Genomic DNA, 16807 nt, shown 5'->3' on the forward strand with positions numbered 1-16807 from the left:
AGGTTTTGTGAAGATTAACTACTTCATGCCGATTAGTCATCAGCATTTCAAACATTACAGTCAAGAAGTACAATTTATAGAGCCCACATAAAATAAGCACAGAAATAACGCTCCAGAGCCCTATCCAAACCAGAGGTAAAAACCCTGCATTACTTACCATTAATTTAGTTTATTGTAAATAGGTAATGGGAAAGAAAGCTCATAAATTGTAACTGAAACCTCCTAATCTTGCCTATACGATCTCAATGCTTCGCCCTCTCTCTTAATGAATAAAGATAAATCTAAATTGACTTTAACATATGACTGCACACACACACACACGCACGCACGCACGCACACACACACACATACACACAAACGCATAAACATACACACAGATGATAAACATCTGTTCTCTTCAGTAAAGGCTACATATCAGGCAATTTTTTAATTTTGATTCCAGCCTATATATTATATTATATAAGACAATGTTATCAAAACATCCCCTTCACTAAGGATGGCTTATCTTAATCACATTTTTTTCAGCAACACTGAACTGAACTATGAATAAGTCTGAGAAAAAGATATTACATATAAAATAGATATTATAATATATGGGCAGTTGAAGAGACCAGTGGCGGAGCCAGACTTTGTGTACTTCCGGTACACAAAGATGCGATTTCCTGCATTCTAGTCCATTTTAGGTTGACCTGCTGGACACTGGCAAATCGCAAATCCCTTCTAGTTCATAGCCTACATTTGCAGGGCCTGCTCAAGTTAATACTATTTAATGGAAAGAAACAATAACTACTTTTTTTAAAACTACAATAGCAAAATTAAGACTTGAAATTTAACTTTCAGTAGATGGAAAGTAGGATTGCAGAGATGGATTGTTTGATGTTTGTTTGCTTTTTTGTAATTTAGAAGTGGTGTGCCCACTGTGCTTAGCCAACAATAGGCAGATAATTTTGTAGCAAAGTATTATCCATGCTGTTGCATGTCCTTTCCAGTAGATGGCAATGAAATTCAAAAGCTTAAAAATGATCCGGGGCTTCAGTCCCGAAAGCCCCCTCCCCGTTCCGCGCATGGAAGAGACCTCTACTAGGACAGTCCACCGATTCAACACATTGAGACTCATATTGGCGTAGCGGGAAAGAAACAATTTTGTGAAACTTTGTCAAATAAGTTCTAACTTACAATAGGTTCAAGTGTCACAACTGACGTTTTGCATCACTTTAACACGTCATCGGTTGGCGAAAGAACGAGGATTTTGTGTACAAGTAGTTTTTTCAATAAGTAAAAAAATGAAACAAGGGCACCGCCCTTCATCCACTGCAGTAATGCAGTAACAGTGCCCCCTGGCGGTATACAATACACACCACAGTGTTTAACCATGAGCAAATAAACCAAAGCTACGCAGTACCAATGATAGCCACTAGAGTATAGTACATAACAAGGTTGCACTTCCCAATGTATACGTATTCCTCTCACCTCTCCGAAGTAACAGCAGCTATTTGCATGCTTGCTCTCGGGTACATTTTAATTGTTGATTTAAACAACGCTATGCCAACAATTCATGTGTTTGGTTTGATCACAAAACAGCAACTTAGTTCAAAGAAGTGTGTGTGTGTGTGTGTGTGTGTGTGTGTGTGTGTGTGTGTGTGTGTGTGTGTGTGTGTGTGTGTGTGTGTGTGTGTGTGTTTATTCGCTTATGTGTGTGTGTGTGTGTGTGTGTGTGTGTGTGTGTGTGTGCGCGTGCGCGTGCGTGTGCGTGTGAGCAATTTAATGCATTTTAAATGAACTAAAAAGCCAGGGGCTAATGCAAGGTCCATGTGCCCCACATGTTTGTGATAACAAATCGTAATTGTAATTGAATTGAATTATAATTGCGTTAATTAGAGATGCTAAAGTTAACCGGCTGATGTTGCATTCGGATACGTTTAAGCAATAACGACGTGTTCAATTATGTAGCCTGGGCCATTAGGGTGAGCATGAGTAGGCTACGACCCACTAATGAATATAAACCTCTTTTTTTTTCTTGATGATTAACCTTTGCGATCAGCCAAACAGGACCAGCCCTCCCTGTGCCAGCATGTTGGGAGTTGTAGTAGCACCAGCGTGTCTGAATAGTTTTCTCAACGTGTCAAATAACAGGCTTGGATAAATTGACTTTAATTGACTTATCTTGGTGACTTTTACTGTCTGTCCATTTTTTAGTTTGTCAACTGTACTATCTGTTGAGCTAATGGATGCCTGTAGCAAGGGGATGAATTTACTAAGGCTATAAACATTCCCCGTTTGGTTCAGATTGGACAGAGGTGGTGGTCGCCTACCACTGCACGGCTCTCCCCACACTTGGCTCCCCCTGCCCCTCTCCCTCTCCCCATTGTAGGCTGGAAGGAGGCAGGATTAGGATGAGGGATTTGGGAGTCATGTGGATCTAGATTTCTGACTGGTGTCCAGAAAACCGTTGTTTTACAGGAGGACTCTCAGTCGTGTGAAACACCATCACACCCCTTGTCGTGTAACCTGTAGCTACTTTTGGAGTTTTCATTCAACTTTTCCCTTTTCCTCCAGTGTTCCAGGAGTTTCTCGTGGATTTGAACTGCAGTAGATTACAGCAGTGACCGCTGCTCTCATTCATTTTCAACCATGCCGCTATAACCTGACACTACTTGTCATTTTAACTCTGATGATCGCTTTGTAGAAAGTTAGAAGTGCCGCAGGACACATTTCCCCATTTTTTGTTCATCCCTCGCTTTAACATGACGGAAGAAAACAAAAGTGAACACAGGGCTGAAAGCGGGAAAGACTTGGAGAAACAGCTCCGATTGCGAGTTTGTGTTTTGAATGAACTCCTGCAGACCGAACGGGACTATGTCGGGACGCTTGAGTTCTTATCGGTGAGTGCAACATGTATTTTATTTATATATTTTTAATACTTTTGCCTAGAGGGAAAAAAAACCTTAAGCATCACGTCGCTCCTCTGCAGGAATGGCAGCAGCATCAAAACAAAAAAAAAACATCCACTCGCCTACTTAGTATGCACAGAGCATAAAGAGCTTCCCGAGACCTGCTCCACTGTGCTGCACAACAATGCCAACCTAACAGGAGGCTGCTGCTGCAGGTTCGAGTCCCTGCGATGAGTTTAACATACTAAACACAAACCACACTGAACTACAGGCTACTACAGCAAAGTGCAATTGATATTTCAAATAAAAGTGTGAAATTTAAATGGCCTTGAGGAGATAGGATAGCTGACTGATGAATGGATGTCTTGCCTTCTATTTCACCCGTGTCATGCATCAACCGTATGTCTGTGTATACGTTACACACAAATACAACCAGATCGTATTGATGTAAGTGCCCCGATGAACAGAGACGCCAAAATCCTGCAGCTTAGAATAACTCGTTTCTTACACACATAAGGGGGGCGCCCAATGGGGTCCCTTCACCAGCTGTGAATCAAGGTGCCCGAAAGGCAGATCGCTGCCAGAGATGGCACAGGTGGACTTTAAATAAAAACCATTCGAGTTGGCGCACAGCTGCGGAGAGATATCCATAACTGATTCGCTGGGGGGCTGCTCTGGGTTATCCACAGCTTTGGTTATACACTGCAGTATAGCCATGTCATGTCAGCGGTGCAGCCACTATCATGCAGTTTTCTCCCTCTCCCAAATGTTATTATAAATATAATAGGCCTTCAACAGATGTCGTGATAGCGAAGAGGGGCACTTAGCGATAACAAACTAACAACTCCATTTCGACATGGAAACATTGAACATGTTATGAAACTCCTACATTAGGACGCAAGCAGTTCACAGGATGTGTTATCAAATGTTTTTTATATATATTTTATCAGTGACAAGTTGATGGTCACACACACACATGTATATATATATATATATATATATATATATATATATATAGTCCTTGAATCACCTATCAGCCTGTGCGTGTGTATTTTTTTTTTTCTATGTCCCCTTGAAGAAGATAGTGGTTCTTCTGTTCTGTTGTGGGAATGCTGCAGTAGAAGGGGGGGCTTGGGGGGGGGGGGGGGGGGGGGACTGGCTGTGTTTTGTGTCATTTAGAAAGCTATTTCCTGGACCACATATGTATGTGTACCGCATTCCTCTCCCCTTGTACCCCCTTATCCACGCACGTGCACACACACACACACACACACCCAAACACACGCACACACTGACACACACACACACACACACACACACACACACACACACACACACACACACACACACACACACACACACACACACACACACACACACACACACACACACATACATTCTCCCTCTATCTCTCTCTCTCTCTCTCTCTCTCTCGCACATACACACACACAAAAACTCTCTCTTTCTCTCCCTCTCAGACACACACACACACACACACACACACACACACACACACACACACACACACACACACACACACACACACACACACACACACACACACACACACACACACACACACACACTCTCTCTCCCTCACACACACCACCATGGCTTCACAGATGGTTCCAATGGAATGGAGGCACGGCAGGTCCAGCACCAGGGGTCGGGGGCTTCATCTTCTTCTTCTTCATCTTCTTCTTCTTCTTCTGGGCCTGAGATCCTCTGTCCCGGTTGGGTTTCATAGCCTAAACCCCCCCCCCCCACATACACCACCAGCCCCCAGCAGGAGCACCCTTGCGGTGCGGGGAATAGAGGGGGTTCATTGTGAGAATGCATTGGTCTTTAAAGAGGCTAGTCTGCCCTGGGCCTGGCTATGTGTGCACGGGCCGGGCTGGATGAAGCATCAGATTAGAATCTGGGGGACAGCAAAGGAGAGATTGTTTGTGGATTTAGCTGCGTGCCACCGATGTAGGACAGCCGCAGCCAGGGACAAAGGGAGAGGCTGGCAGAGAGCGCGGGTCGTAGACAGACACAACAGAGGCAGACAGAGAGACAGACAGGCAGACGGGCAGACGTCTAACGGTCATTATCTGGAAGGTCCTGGCCAACATCGTAGTGGGGGACGCGCTGTAAGATCAAAGGCCCCCAGAGAAAGTCCCACTCGGTGCGAAAGGTCACAGCGATCGCTTTCATCTGATCAAACAGGCACATATAATAACCATTCATGGGCTGTGCTTTCTCTCTCTCTCTCTCTCTCTCTCTCTCTCTCTCTCTCTCTCGCTCTCTCGCTCTCTCTCTCGCTCTCTCTCTATTGCTCATAAAGACACACACACACACACACACACACACACACACACACACACACACACACACACACACACACACACACACACACACACACACACACACACACACACACTCTTAAGTCCTCATCACCTCCGCCTGTTCATCCCACCTCTCTCACTTCAGTCGGCCCTCAGCTGCTCTCCAGCCGAGAGGTCGTGGAGAGGTCGTCCTTCAAAGCCCGCAGGTCTTCTGGGTTCCACTCCGGATCTCAAAGAGCTTCTTGTCTCGTACTGTGTGTGTGTGTGTGTGAGTGTGTGTGTGTGTGTGTGTGTGTGTGTGTGTGGGTTCCTGCTACTCTGCGTATGTGTCTATGGGCCTAGAGGATTTTTTGAAGGCTGTAACTGCCTCCCCACAACTCCTGGCCCCCTGCTAAGGGGGGCGGGTGGATAGCGACGGGACGGGGGGGCACAACCGCAGGAGGTGGAGACGAGATATGGCCAGAATGGCGGTGGTGGTCGGGGGTTATCAACCGGGGGGCAAGGCGGCTGCAGCGGTGGAGGGGGTTGCAGATAAGGAGCCAAGGGGGTTGAGGAGGTGGTGCTGCTGCTGCTGTCGGCGGGGGTGGAGGTCCTGCTACGTGGGACTCGGGAATAGGCCCGGTGCTGTCTCTTGTAAACCAATATTTCCTGGAGGAGGAATTCCTCTGAGGTTTAGGAAATGCTGGGGAACAATGAGGCCCCGGAGGTGAACTCCGGAGTGCAGATCTCTGCCGCTGATCTGCGGGACCCGAGCTCAGAGCGCTCCTCATTGGACGGCGCGTACCGCACCTCTAAGGTAGCGGGAAACATAACAAAACAGAGCCCTAAACAGGGAACACAATCATTGGTGCCACCGTTGGCCTTTGGAATACTCCCCGTACTTTCCGGTGTTTCACATAACCTCTGCACAGGATTTGTCGGAAATACCTTTTTTTTTGTGCAAATGTCACTGCATATCCCTCCGGGTTTTAAAGTTGGGTGTAAAAGTGATGGGAAAAGTTACCCAGAACTTTCTTCAGGTGCCACTGAGATGTTTAAGTCGGTGCCTCTTCAGGGGTTTGTCAGGCAGAGGGAAACCTTGCAGGGATAATGTCGCCGAGATTTCCAAGGCCCATCTTACATAATGGCCCACTACAGCCAGAGATAGAAGGCTCCGACGGACACTGGTGTTTATCTTGGCCCGCCACGGGCCAACAAAATGACACTCACTCTTAGAAATGTCTCGCGGAGAGGAACAAATCTCAAGATACTCTGAACACTTTTCACATGAGGCTTTTTCTTCCTCCATCTCATCTCCCTGCGGTGTCGACCTGCAAAGCATCGCTGAGACTCGGCCATTATCATCATCAACACCGCCGATGGAACGAGTGCAGGGTTTAGAGAACGAGGTGTGAGATAAGCGCCCAGGGGAGGGATGGTAAAATCCTTCCATGGCCTGATTCTGGAGGGGAGAAATGGCTCTGGCTAATATTTGATCCAGGGTTCCTCTGAGCCTCAAGTGTTCCCTCAGATACTTTCCTTTCCTGAACCCGCGGTGAAATCACACCCGACCTCGCGTCCGAAATCCCCCGTCTACCACCCCACTGGATTAAATAGCATATCGATTTAGTTCTTGCCTCCACATGCTGTCTTGTGTTTTTGGTTTCTTATCAATTATTTTGACACATTCATATGTATGAATATATCGTGTATGGATCATTTGCATGGATCACATGGTAATGATTCCGTAGTGTTCACGAAGCATACAGTCATGTAAATGTAACCTAGTATTCATGTAATTTGCATTGCCTAGCGACACAGAGGTGGGTATTATTCTGGGTAAACGCAGAATCTATTACTATTTAGTCATGTCGCAGACTCTTTTATCCTCAGTGAGTTGGATATGTGTCATTAAGGAGTAGCTCACGGTACAGCATTTTAGCAGGTTCAGCCTACCAGTAGATGACAGACATTCAGTGTTTGAACCCAGAGATGTTCGGTTTCGAGACAAACTCCTGAAAACTAATGCTCCTTAAAATGGTCCTTAAAAATACTTTTAGAAGTAGCTCCCTGGGTATCCCTAAGTTGTTCTACCCGTTTCGAACCTCTAGGAGAATTGCAATGTCTGAAAGGGAAAATTCCCTGCCAGTAAATGACTTTATGTGTGGAGTAAATGTTAGTCACATGCTACCCAGCCCATGTGCGTGTCTGTGAGGCTTTAACATGCTCATATCCACAGACCTGCTGGTACAGAAGCACGTCTGAGACTTTACGTGTTGGTGGTCGCAGTAAATCCCTCGGAGCTGTCAAATGAGGGTGATGGAAAGAGAGCAGAGGAATTGTGCTAAATGCAGCGAAAATAGAGTTGCTCTAAAACCCATGGGGTTGGTCAGAACCCTGTGTGCGTGCGTGTGTGTGTGTGTGTGTGTGTGTGTGTGTGTGTGTTTCTGTGATGTGTGTATCAGTGTTTAATTGGTCATCGTTTTGTGATTGTTTACATTGAGGCTAAGGTCTCTTGTGTAAATGTGTGTGTGTGTGTGTGTGGTTGCTTTTTCCTCTGATACATTACCGGTGGTGGTCTCAGAAGGGGGTGAGTTTGCATAGGCTGGGGGCTTGGGGGAGAGGGGAGGGTAGACCGTATCCTCAGTGTGTGTGTGTGTGTGTGTGTGTGTGTGTGTGGGGGGGGGGGGCGGGGGGGTTGATGACCTGAAGGGTCCCGTCCTCTTCCCTTTCCTGTCTAGTAATCTCAAGACCGCCGCAGTTCAGATGGAAACACACAACCGTAAGGGGCTCACCATGGGCCGTGTCCTGGTGCACGCACGCAAACACACACACACACACACACACACAGCTGAGCGAACACTTTCACTCACACACGCATGCACACACACACCACACTCACACAGACACGATCGACGCGACTGAGCAAACACATGTATGCATACACGCACATGCATGCGCAGAAGCACATGCCCACACACACACGCACACACACACACACACACACACACACACACACACACACACACACACACACACACACACACACACACACACACACACACACACAAACACACACAAATGCGCGCACACACACACACCAGACAGTTGAGTGAACAGATTCATTCATATACGCATGCAATATCACACACATACACACGCACGCACGCACGCACGCACGCACGCACGTACGCACGCACGCACGAACGCACACACACACACTGCACAGGCTCCCACCACAACAACAGCAACAACAACAGCAAGCAACACACAAAGCCTATATACTGACCTACAACTGCTGAAACCTTCCCAGGACAGTATTAGTCAGTGCATGGGGGCCTGCCTCCTTTCCCACATGCACTTATACAATATGCCTTTTAGTTTCAGACCCATGCGTCTGCAGTGCACAGGCTACATGGCTGGAGATAATGGGACCATGAATCAAACCCTCCCAGCTGCCTCCAACAGGCCGGCATTGAACGCTGCAGGCTCCCCAGCCCACGACCCTCTGCTGGCATGGTTGCTATTACCCTCTCGGTCTCTGAACTGAGATGGCCCCTAACACATCAACCTACTGTATCTAACGCTCCCTCTCTCCCCTGCAGCTCTCTACCCAATCACATCCGCACAGCTCTCACATATTATTTGGTCGGACATTTTGGACAAAAGCACCCGCTGAATCACTTTTGATGATGTTGTTGTTTTTGTTGTTGTTGCGCTTGAACCACTGTCTATCCCCCCACCCCCTTATTTCTTCTCTGCCTCTCTCCCCCTTTCTCCCCTTCACCCTCCCCCACCCTCCTCCCTCTCTCTTTGTTTTTATTTCCTCCCCTGCCTCCCTAAGGTAGCTGCATATGTTCTGTCCATTACTCTCAACGCCTTGCTGCCAACAAGTTTAGCAAACCCAACCCATGCAACACCACCCCAACCCCCACCCCCATCTCCCCTCCACCCTCCCCTCAAAGACCAACACTCTCCCACACTGATGAAGCAGAAAGGATAATGACCATAGCTCATTTAACCTTTTTCTTTTTCTCCTGTTTCTCGTTAACCTGAACACAGTGAGAGTATCTGATTGGAGGTTTTCTAGAGCAGTCTTTATCAACACAGTTTCATCCCGGTCACTCTCTAATATATATTGGCTTTCCATCCATATCGTGGGTGTAGATTTCAGAGTGTGAACATGTGGGAGAGAGATACAAATGGTGTCAACTTGACAGAAGGAAACTGTGCAAAAGGTTAAATGAGGAAGAATTAGAAGAACGGGAGAATCTCATATTGGCTTTTTAATTGGTTGAAATGAAGCTGAGCTCTCTCTCTGTTTAAGGCTGAAGAGAGCCCTCTCTCGCTAAAGATTAAAGCTCTCTCTCTCTCTCCCTCTCTCTCTCTCTCTCTCTCTCTCTCTCTCTCTCTCTCTCTCTCTCTCTCTCTCTCTCTCTCTCTCTCTCTCTCTCTCTCTCTCTCTGTGTTTAAGACTAAAGAGGTCTTCTCTGTTCCTAAGTAAGTGAACTCTGAAGGGATTTCTCGCTGGTGTTTTAATTACACACTCCGACCGGCAGACAGACTTCTTTTTATACTACCCTGTTCACGAGGATGTAATTGCCGTTGTCGTTTTTGTGACACCTAATTCAGTGGCCTAGCTGTTGAGTGTGTCCACATCCTACACATGCGATGGTGGTGTTTGTATTCGCGTGGCTGATTGTGTGTCTGTTTCGGTGGGCTCTTCTGTGCGGTTGTGTGCGTGCATGTGTATGTCAGGGCATGTGCTTAATGCATGAGTGTGCGAGGAAAGGTGCGCTGTGTGATTCTGTTTAAGCGCGTGTGTAATGCGCCAGATTGAGTTGGATTAGTTTGTCGCATTAGAATCCCTTTCCAATGAGCTTTCAGCGTGATCTGCCTCTGTGAGTCCCATTTCAATTACAAAGACTGAATGAGAATTTCCTTCAGCCCCCTCACTATTTAGCAGAATGCCAAAGTAGTTTCATTGATTGGGAGAACCCTCTTAGAGTGAGACACATTCCATGCAGACCTCAAATTGATTGAATTGCATACCCTTTTTGGACTATGATGGAATATCTTAATGGTATTAAGAGACATTTGTACGAAGATTAGTTCAAGTGTTTCAGAGATTGTTTCCGAAAAAGCTTGTCAACAGACTTAAAATACTGTTTATTTTGTGCTCAAGATGTGGCCACAGGTTTACCCAATGCTCAGTGTACAATGTTCGCTGAAGTCCATTTCGTAGCCTTTACAATCAAACAGAGTTCCTTTCTTTTCGTCTCGGCGTGGCCATTTTGTGTGCAGGATTTCCTTCCTTCCTGGACCTCCCAGACTTTACATTGTACTGCACGTCCTGCTTCAAAACACACACACACTGACACACACACACACACACACACACACACACACACACACACACACACACACACACACACACACACACACACACACACACACACACACACACACATATATCCCGAGTAAATCCTGTGTATCAACTTCCCAACACAGACACTAATTGGCTAAACACAAAGCTTATGTTAGCCCATACATTTAATTGAATCTATTGAGGCAGTGGTGAAGCTGTGTGGAGCCCCTGGCCAGAAGAGAAGGCCGGCTTATGGCGTAGGGCAGCGCCAGCTGCCCGGTAACATGTCATACGAGTGGGCCAGCGGTGCACACTTGTTGGGAATTTGGGAAGCAGTCTGAATAATGCATCCTCACAAGGGTCCCAGTGTTGTGGCTGGTAGGCTCCGATGCCAGCACTGATTCACACACGCACACACACACACACACACACACGACAAACAGACACACACACACACACACACACACACACACACACACACACACACACACACACACACACACACACACACACACACACACACACACACACACACACACACACACACACACACACACACACACAAACATGCATGCATGCAATAACACGCACATACTCACACATGCACACACACGACACGCACACAAACATACATGTGTGCATTAACACACACACAAAGACAGACAGACAGGCAGGCATGCAGGCAGACAGGCAGTGCCCAGATCATTAGGTCTGGTTCTGCAGTGATATAGCAGATTTTTTAAGTGAGCATCATTATTTTAATTAATCAATTTATTATTTAATTAGCCACTGTAGAGTTCCAGATAAATAATCGCTAAGTTCCAACAAATCATAAAGTTAGTTCTCCCATCTGTTGCTTAGCAGATTGTGTATTTTTTTCTCTAAAGGGCCAAATGACAGACTTCATAGTTCAGAGACATTATCTCAAAGTCTCCATATCACAGCTGCCTTTGTGTTATAAGCTTTCAGCTTATGAATTGTCCTTTGAAAGCATCCAGACACACTACTGTCCCAATCTCCGGTTGATATTCACACTTTCCATGCCGTCCGCGTCCCATGCGGCGGTCCCTGTGACAGGCAGACATGAAGGGGAAACTCTGCCGCACTCCACAAACTCAAACTGAATCAGACGCTTGGCGGAGATGTGCTGCAGACAGAGGCCCTGATGGCTTCACAGACACAGGCCTGCCTCTGTTCCTCAACAGATGCACCGTCTTTCTCACCGTCTGTCCGTCTGTCCGTCTGTCCGTCTGTCGGTCTGTCTGTCCGTCTGTCCGTCTGTCGGTCTGTCTGTCCGTCTGTCGGTCCGTCTTTCTTTCTTTCTTTCTTTCTTTCTTTCTTTCTTTCTTTCTTTCTTTCTTTCTTTCTTTCTTTCTTTCTTTCGTTTTTTCCTTCTTTCTTTCTTTCTTTCTTTCTTTCTTTCTTTCTTTCTTTCTTTCTTTCTTTCTTTCTTTCTTTCCTTCCTTCCTTCCTTCCTTCCTTCCTTCCTTCCTTCCTTCCTTCCTTCCTTCCTTCCTTCCTTCCATCCTTCCATCCTTCCTTCCTTCCCTCCCTCCTTGCTCTTCCCTGAGAGTTATTTGAAAGGCAGAATATATCTACAGTAATGACCAGTGTTATGACCTGACTAACAGCAGCACTCACACCAGCATTTCACAGCAGTCGTAGCTTGGCACCATGACATGAACGATCCTTTTGATTTGAACGGGTAAACATTGGAACCGCTCCCCGCAATACAAGGTCCATCTGTGAGACCGCAAGCGTCCCGCTCTGTCATCGTGGAGCGCGCTACAGCCACCCGCTGACAATTGGTGGATTATGGGGTTCTGCTTTTCAATTTACCGTCGGAGCGAGCATGAGCGACTCCGACCAGAGTTTCCTAATATTGAATGGCCTCAAACTTGAAAAGAGTACGGTCTTTGAAAGAAAACATGAATATATATAAATATGTATGTGTGTAGTACAGCTTAATAATAAAAAGCGTTTCCTCCAAATGTATGCCAAAGTGTGGTCAAAGGCTCCTGTATCAGCGGCCTTCTGCAGACGCTGAGGTCTTTGGAGTCCTTCTCCCTCCTTTCCTGGCGGTCCTTACAGCACCAGCATTTTAGTGGGGCAGAGTTGTCCGCGGGGGGCTTTGAAAAACAACTGCACTACCTTTGCAATTGGTGAAAGCTCCAAAAAATATGGTGCCAAACATTTTCCTCAAAGAAGTTTGTTTACAGTCCCATCGCTCCAATTGAAACCCCTTCAATAAAAACCGGAGGACGGTCGCTATAGAAACGATGAGGCAAAACGACAAGACTCGGCATAGCCCCTGGGCGTCCATTGACGGTGTCTGGCCCTGTCATCCCATAGAGAGGAGGGGGGCCAGGGGCCAGCATGTGGCCCCTGGCCCGTCCTCGCCCTGCCCAGAGCGCTGCCACTGCTCAGGCTGGGGGTTCTGGTGGGGGGGACACGGGGCGCGGTAATCAAAGGAGCCGTCCTCCGGAGCGTGTGACAGTCATGGTCACAGGAGGGCCCCAAATCAAGACTCTGACACTTCTGATTAGTCGTGTTGCACTCCACCGGCGTGCGCTGGTGTAGGGCGCAGCCAGGGGGAAAGGCACGCTATCGCTGTGTACTGTCTTTTTCTCTCACAATCTCGCTTTCTCTCTCACTTTCGCTCTCTCGCACTCGCTCTCTCTCCCTCTCTCGCTCTCTCACTCTCTCGCATGCTCTCTCTATCTCTCTTTTCTCTCGCTCTCGCTCTCGCTCTCTCTCCCTCCCTGTCTCTCGCATCGTGCGGAGAGAATAAAAGAGCTGATGTTCGGTTTTATAGGCCAATGTCTATTTCCTCCAGGCCAGTCACGCTGTTTAATACCCAATTTCACAAGCCGAATAGCTGCGCTAATACGTTGGAGACGCATGCCGTTTATGGCGCTATGATGGCTGGAGTTGTACAATCTAATAGGCTATTCGATTACCGTTAGACAATTTGTTTCGGTTTGCGCAGTGATTCGAGGTATTCGGGTCGTTTGGAGAAACAGAATTTATATTAATTGTTGTTTGTTTTTTAAGGATTCCTCAAGATTTCTGGACAATTTAGAGTTTGGTTTTTCTTCTCCTACAATACTTATTTTGACACACATCAGGTCTGAGAATAGGCGCAATAATAACAATAAATAATAATGCAAACATAATTTCTTGAATGTCTCAAAATATTAAGTGGAGAGGAAGGGAAAATAGTACGTCTTCAGTACTAATAATGTCCACTACATATGTTTCACAGTATAAGTTGCAAGCCCCTCTGTGCAATAAACTCTTGTGTGTCTTCTAATGCGATCCAAAAGTCCCCCAAAACGAGCACACACCCTCTTCCCGCTCCCGAGATGAACGCTAATGACGTCCTACGTATTTATAGTGTCTGCTTCCTGCACACATCTTTTTCCCCCCCGAGCTCTGGAAAAAGGGGAAGGGGGGATGGGAGTGACTCTGGGACCCCAGACAGCGGACCCCCAGGCCCTGGCAGCCATGTGCAGCTCTGCGATCAGTCCCGGGGTCTGGTGGGTGTCACCGGGCAGGACGTGTTAAAGACAGCAGGGTGCGACGCTACAAAGAGGCTCTTCTTAGGGTCTGCGGATGTTCCTCCGCCTGGCTCGGTGTTGGCTTCCCTCTCCGGGCAGCACACCTTTGGGAATGGCAACTGCTGCTAGCGAGAATGTGTGTGTATATGTGTGTGTGTGTGTGTGTGTGTGTGACACTGTATTTGTGGTTTTGTGCGTCAGTGCGTGTGTGTGTGTGTGACACTGTGTGTACGTGTGTGCGTGTGTGTTTGTGACACTGTGTGTGCATATGTGCGTGTGTGTCTGAGCATGTGTGTGTGTGTGTGTGTGTGTGTGTGATACCGGGTATGTGTGTGTTTCTGTTTTTATGTGTGTGTGTGTATGTCCATGACTGTGTGTGACTGTGTGATTTGTTGTTTTTCTCCACGTGAGGATTTGTAGACGTGCAGATTTGTGCATGCCTGTCTCTTTACAGTATATTCAGCCTCTTTGCGTTGTACTTCCTGTAGTTTCTCCTGACAGGAAGTACGGTTCAAGCCTCATATCCTTGGCCCCGATTTTTTTTTTTAGACCTGACTCTCTCTGTCGCTCCTGATGAACCTTCCCCCATTTTTCGTAACTTTCTCGGGCAGGGCACGTCCTGTTCCTCTCTCTCTCTCTCTCTCTCTCTCTCACTCTCGCTCTCGCTCTCGCTCTCTCACTCACTCAATCACTCACTCACTCACTCACTCACTCACTCACTCAGAACTGCTATTCTTTCTTTCGTTCTTTTGTTTGTTCGTTCGTTCGTTCGTTCTTTCTTTCTTTCTTTCTTTCTTTCTTTCTTTCTTTCTTTCTTTCTTTCTTTCTTTCTTTCTTTCTTTCTCCACTCACATTTTAACACACACACACATAAACATATGCATACATAAGCACAGAGAGACAGACACACACAAACACATACATACACACACGCACAGACAGACACACACATACACACACACGCACAGACAGACACCCACACACACACACACACACACACACACACACACACACACACACACACACACACACACACACACACACACACACACACACACACACACACACACATACGCACACACAACCATACATACATCCATACATGCATCCATACATGCATACATGCACACACGCACACACAGGCCCACACACACACAGACACACACAGACACACACACACACACACACACACACACACACACACACACACACACACACACACACACACACACACACACACACACACACACACACACACACACACATTTAAATGCACTACATTTGTCTTCCTGTCTCCGGCAGCACAGTGTTTTTTTTTATATTTGTCACACACTAACAAGCTCTCCTGTTAATTATACCCTCACAGTCTACTGGTTCGCCCTGATTGAAACAGATCGCTGCAACGGCTGTTGTTTTCTGTCTGAAACTCTGGCCCTCAACAGCCTCTCGCCCTCTTTCTGTAAAAAGTGACTATATTTTTTTGTTTGTGGATGACACTGAGAGAAGCTCGGATAGCATGACGTGTTAGGGACTCTGTTCAAAGTAGATTTGTTGTGTTATTGTTTGTTTTGGTGTGCAGCTGTCTTCTTAATTCCACAAAGCAGTGTGCTTCTCCCCAAAAGGCCGTGCTCTTCAGCTCACTGTTGGACCGGTGCGACCTGCAAGACCTCAGTCAACGACAAGCAAAAACCACCGCTCTGATACTCGCTTTATTTCATGTTCTTGACATTTAAAAGCAGCTCCGCTTGCTTTCAGATGCTCGGTGGGGACATTGATCTCCCTGCCCCGAGCGATCAGTCCAAGACACATCGCAAATGTTGAATACATCAATGTAATACATCAAACACACCCCCCTGCCCATGACCGCTCCCCCGGCGGTTTGGACTTCAACGCGTTGAGCAGATGTCTGCGGGGCTACGGCTTTGTACTTAATGCTAACAAGTACAACTCCCGTAACTACTCCCGTGCGATGCCTGTTCTCGCTGGGTTTCTTTTTGGGCGTTTTTTTAATTGAAGCAATTTGTTGCATCGTTTTATTGGATAGGGTGCGTTTGGTTGTGATTTTCCTCTCTCTCTGCATGGGGGTTACGTTCCCAGTTTTTTCGCAATGTGCTCTTCTCGATGCGTGTTTGCGTGTGTGCTGCGGGGCTTGATGAGAAACATGCTTTAATAACTTGCTACAGTTTCTCCCCTTTTTCATGAGCGTGTGTATGCGTGCGATCTTCAACTTAAATTTTGAGTGAGCAAATAATTCACACGTGCTTACACACACGCTCGCACGCACACACAAAGGCATGCACACACACACACACACACACACACACACACACACACACACACACACACACACACACACACACACACACACACACACACACACACACACACACACACACGCGCGCGCGCACACAGGCACACACACATGCACACAAATTCACACTAGATTGCACATGTTCTACGCCAGACACACAAACACACGTACACACGATTATACACACACACAGCATACACACAACCTCACAAATGCACATGCACACTGTGCAACACGTGCCACGTCAGTCAAATAAAAACACACACACACACACACACACACACACACACACACACACACACACACACACACACACACACACACACACACACACACACACACACACACACACACACACATACACAAAGCAA

General features: G+C 46.9%; 1 protein-coding gene across 1 annotated transcript in view; it reads left to right on the plus strand.

Moving 5' to 3' along the window:
• Positions 1-2286: 2286 nt before the first annotated feature.
• prex2 (phosphatidylinositol-3,4,5-trisphosphate-dependent Rac exchange factor 2) overlaps positions 2287-16807 on the plus strand; it is a 117212-nt gene continuing 102691 nt past the window's right edge. Inside the window, exon 1 of the mRNA XM_030348986.1 lies at positions 2287-2882. Within this exon, the coding sequence (XP_030204846.1) occupies positions 2745-2882 (138 nt within the window). The 5' untranslated portion in view covers positions 2287-2744. The remainder of the gene's footprint in view (positions 2883-16807) is intronic.

Source organism: Gadus morhua, chromosome 23, assembly GCF_902167405.1.
Source record: "Gadus morhua chromosome 23, gadMor3.0, whole genome shotgun sequence".
Taxonomy (NCBI): domain Eukaryota; kingdom Metazoa; phylum Chordata; class Actinopteri; order Gadiformes; family Gadidae; genus Gadus; species Gadus morhua.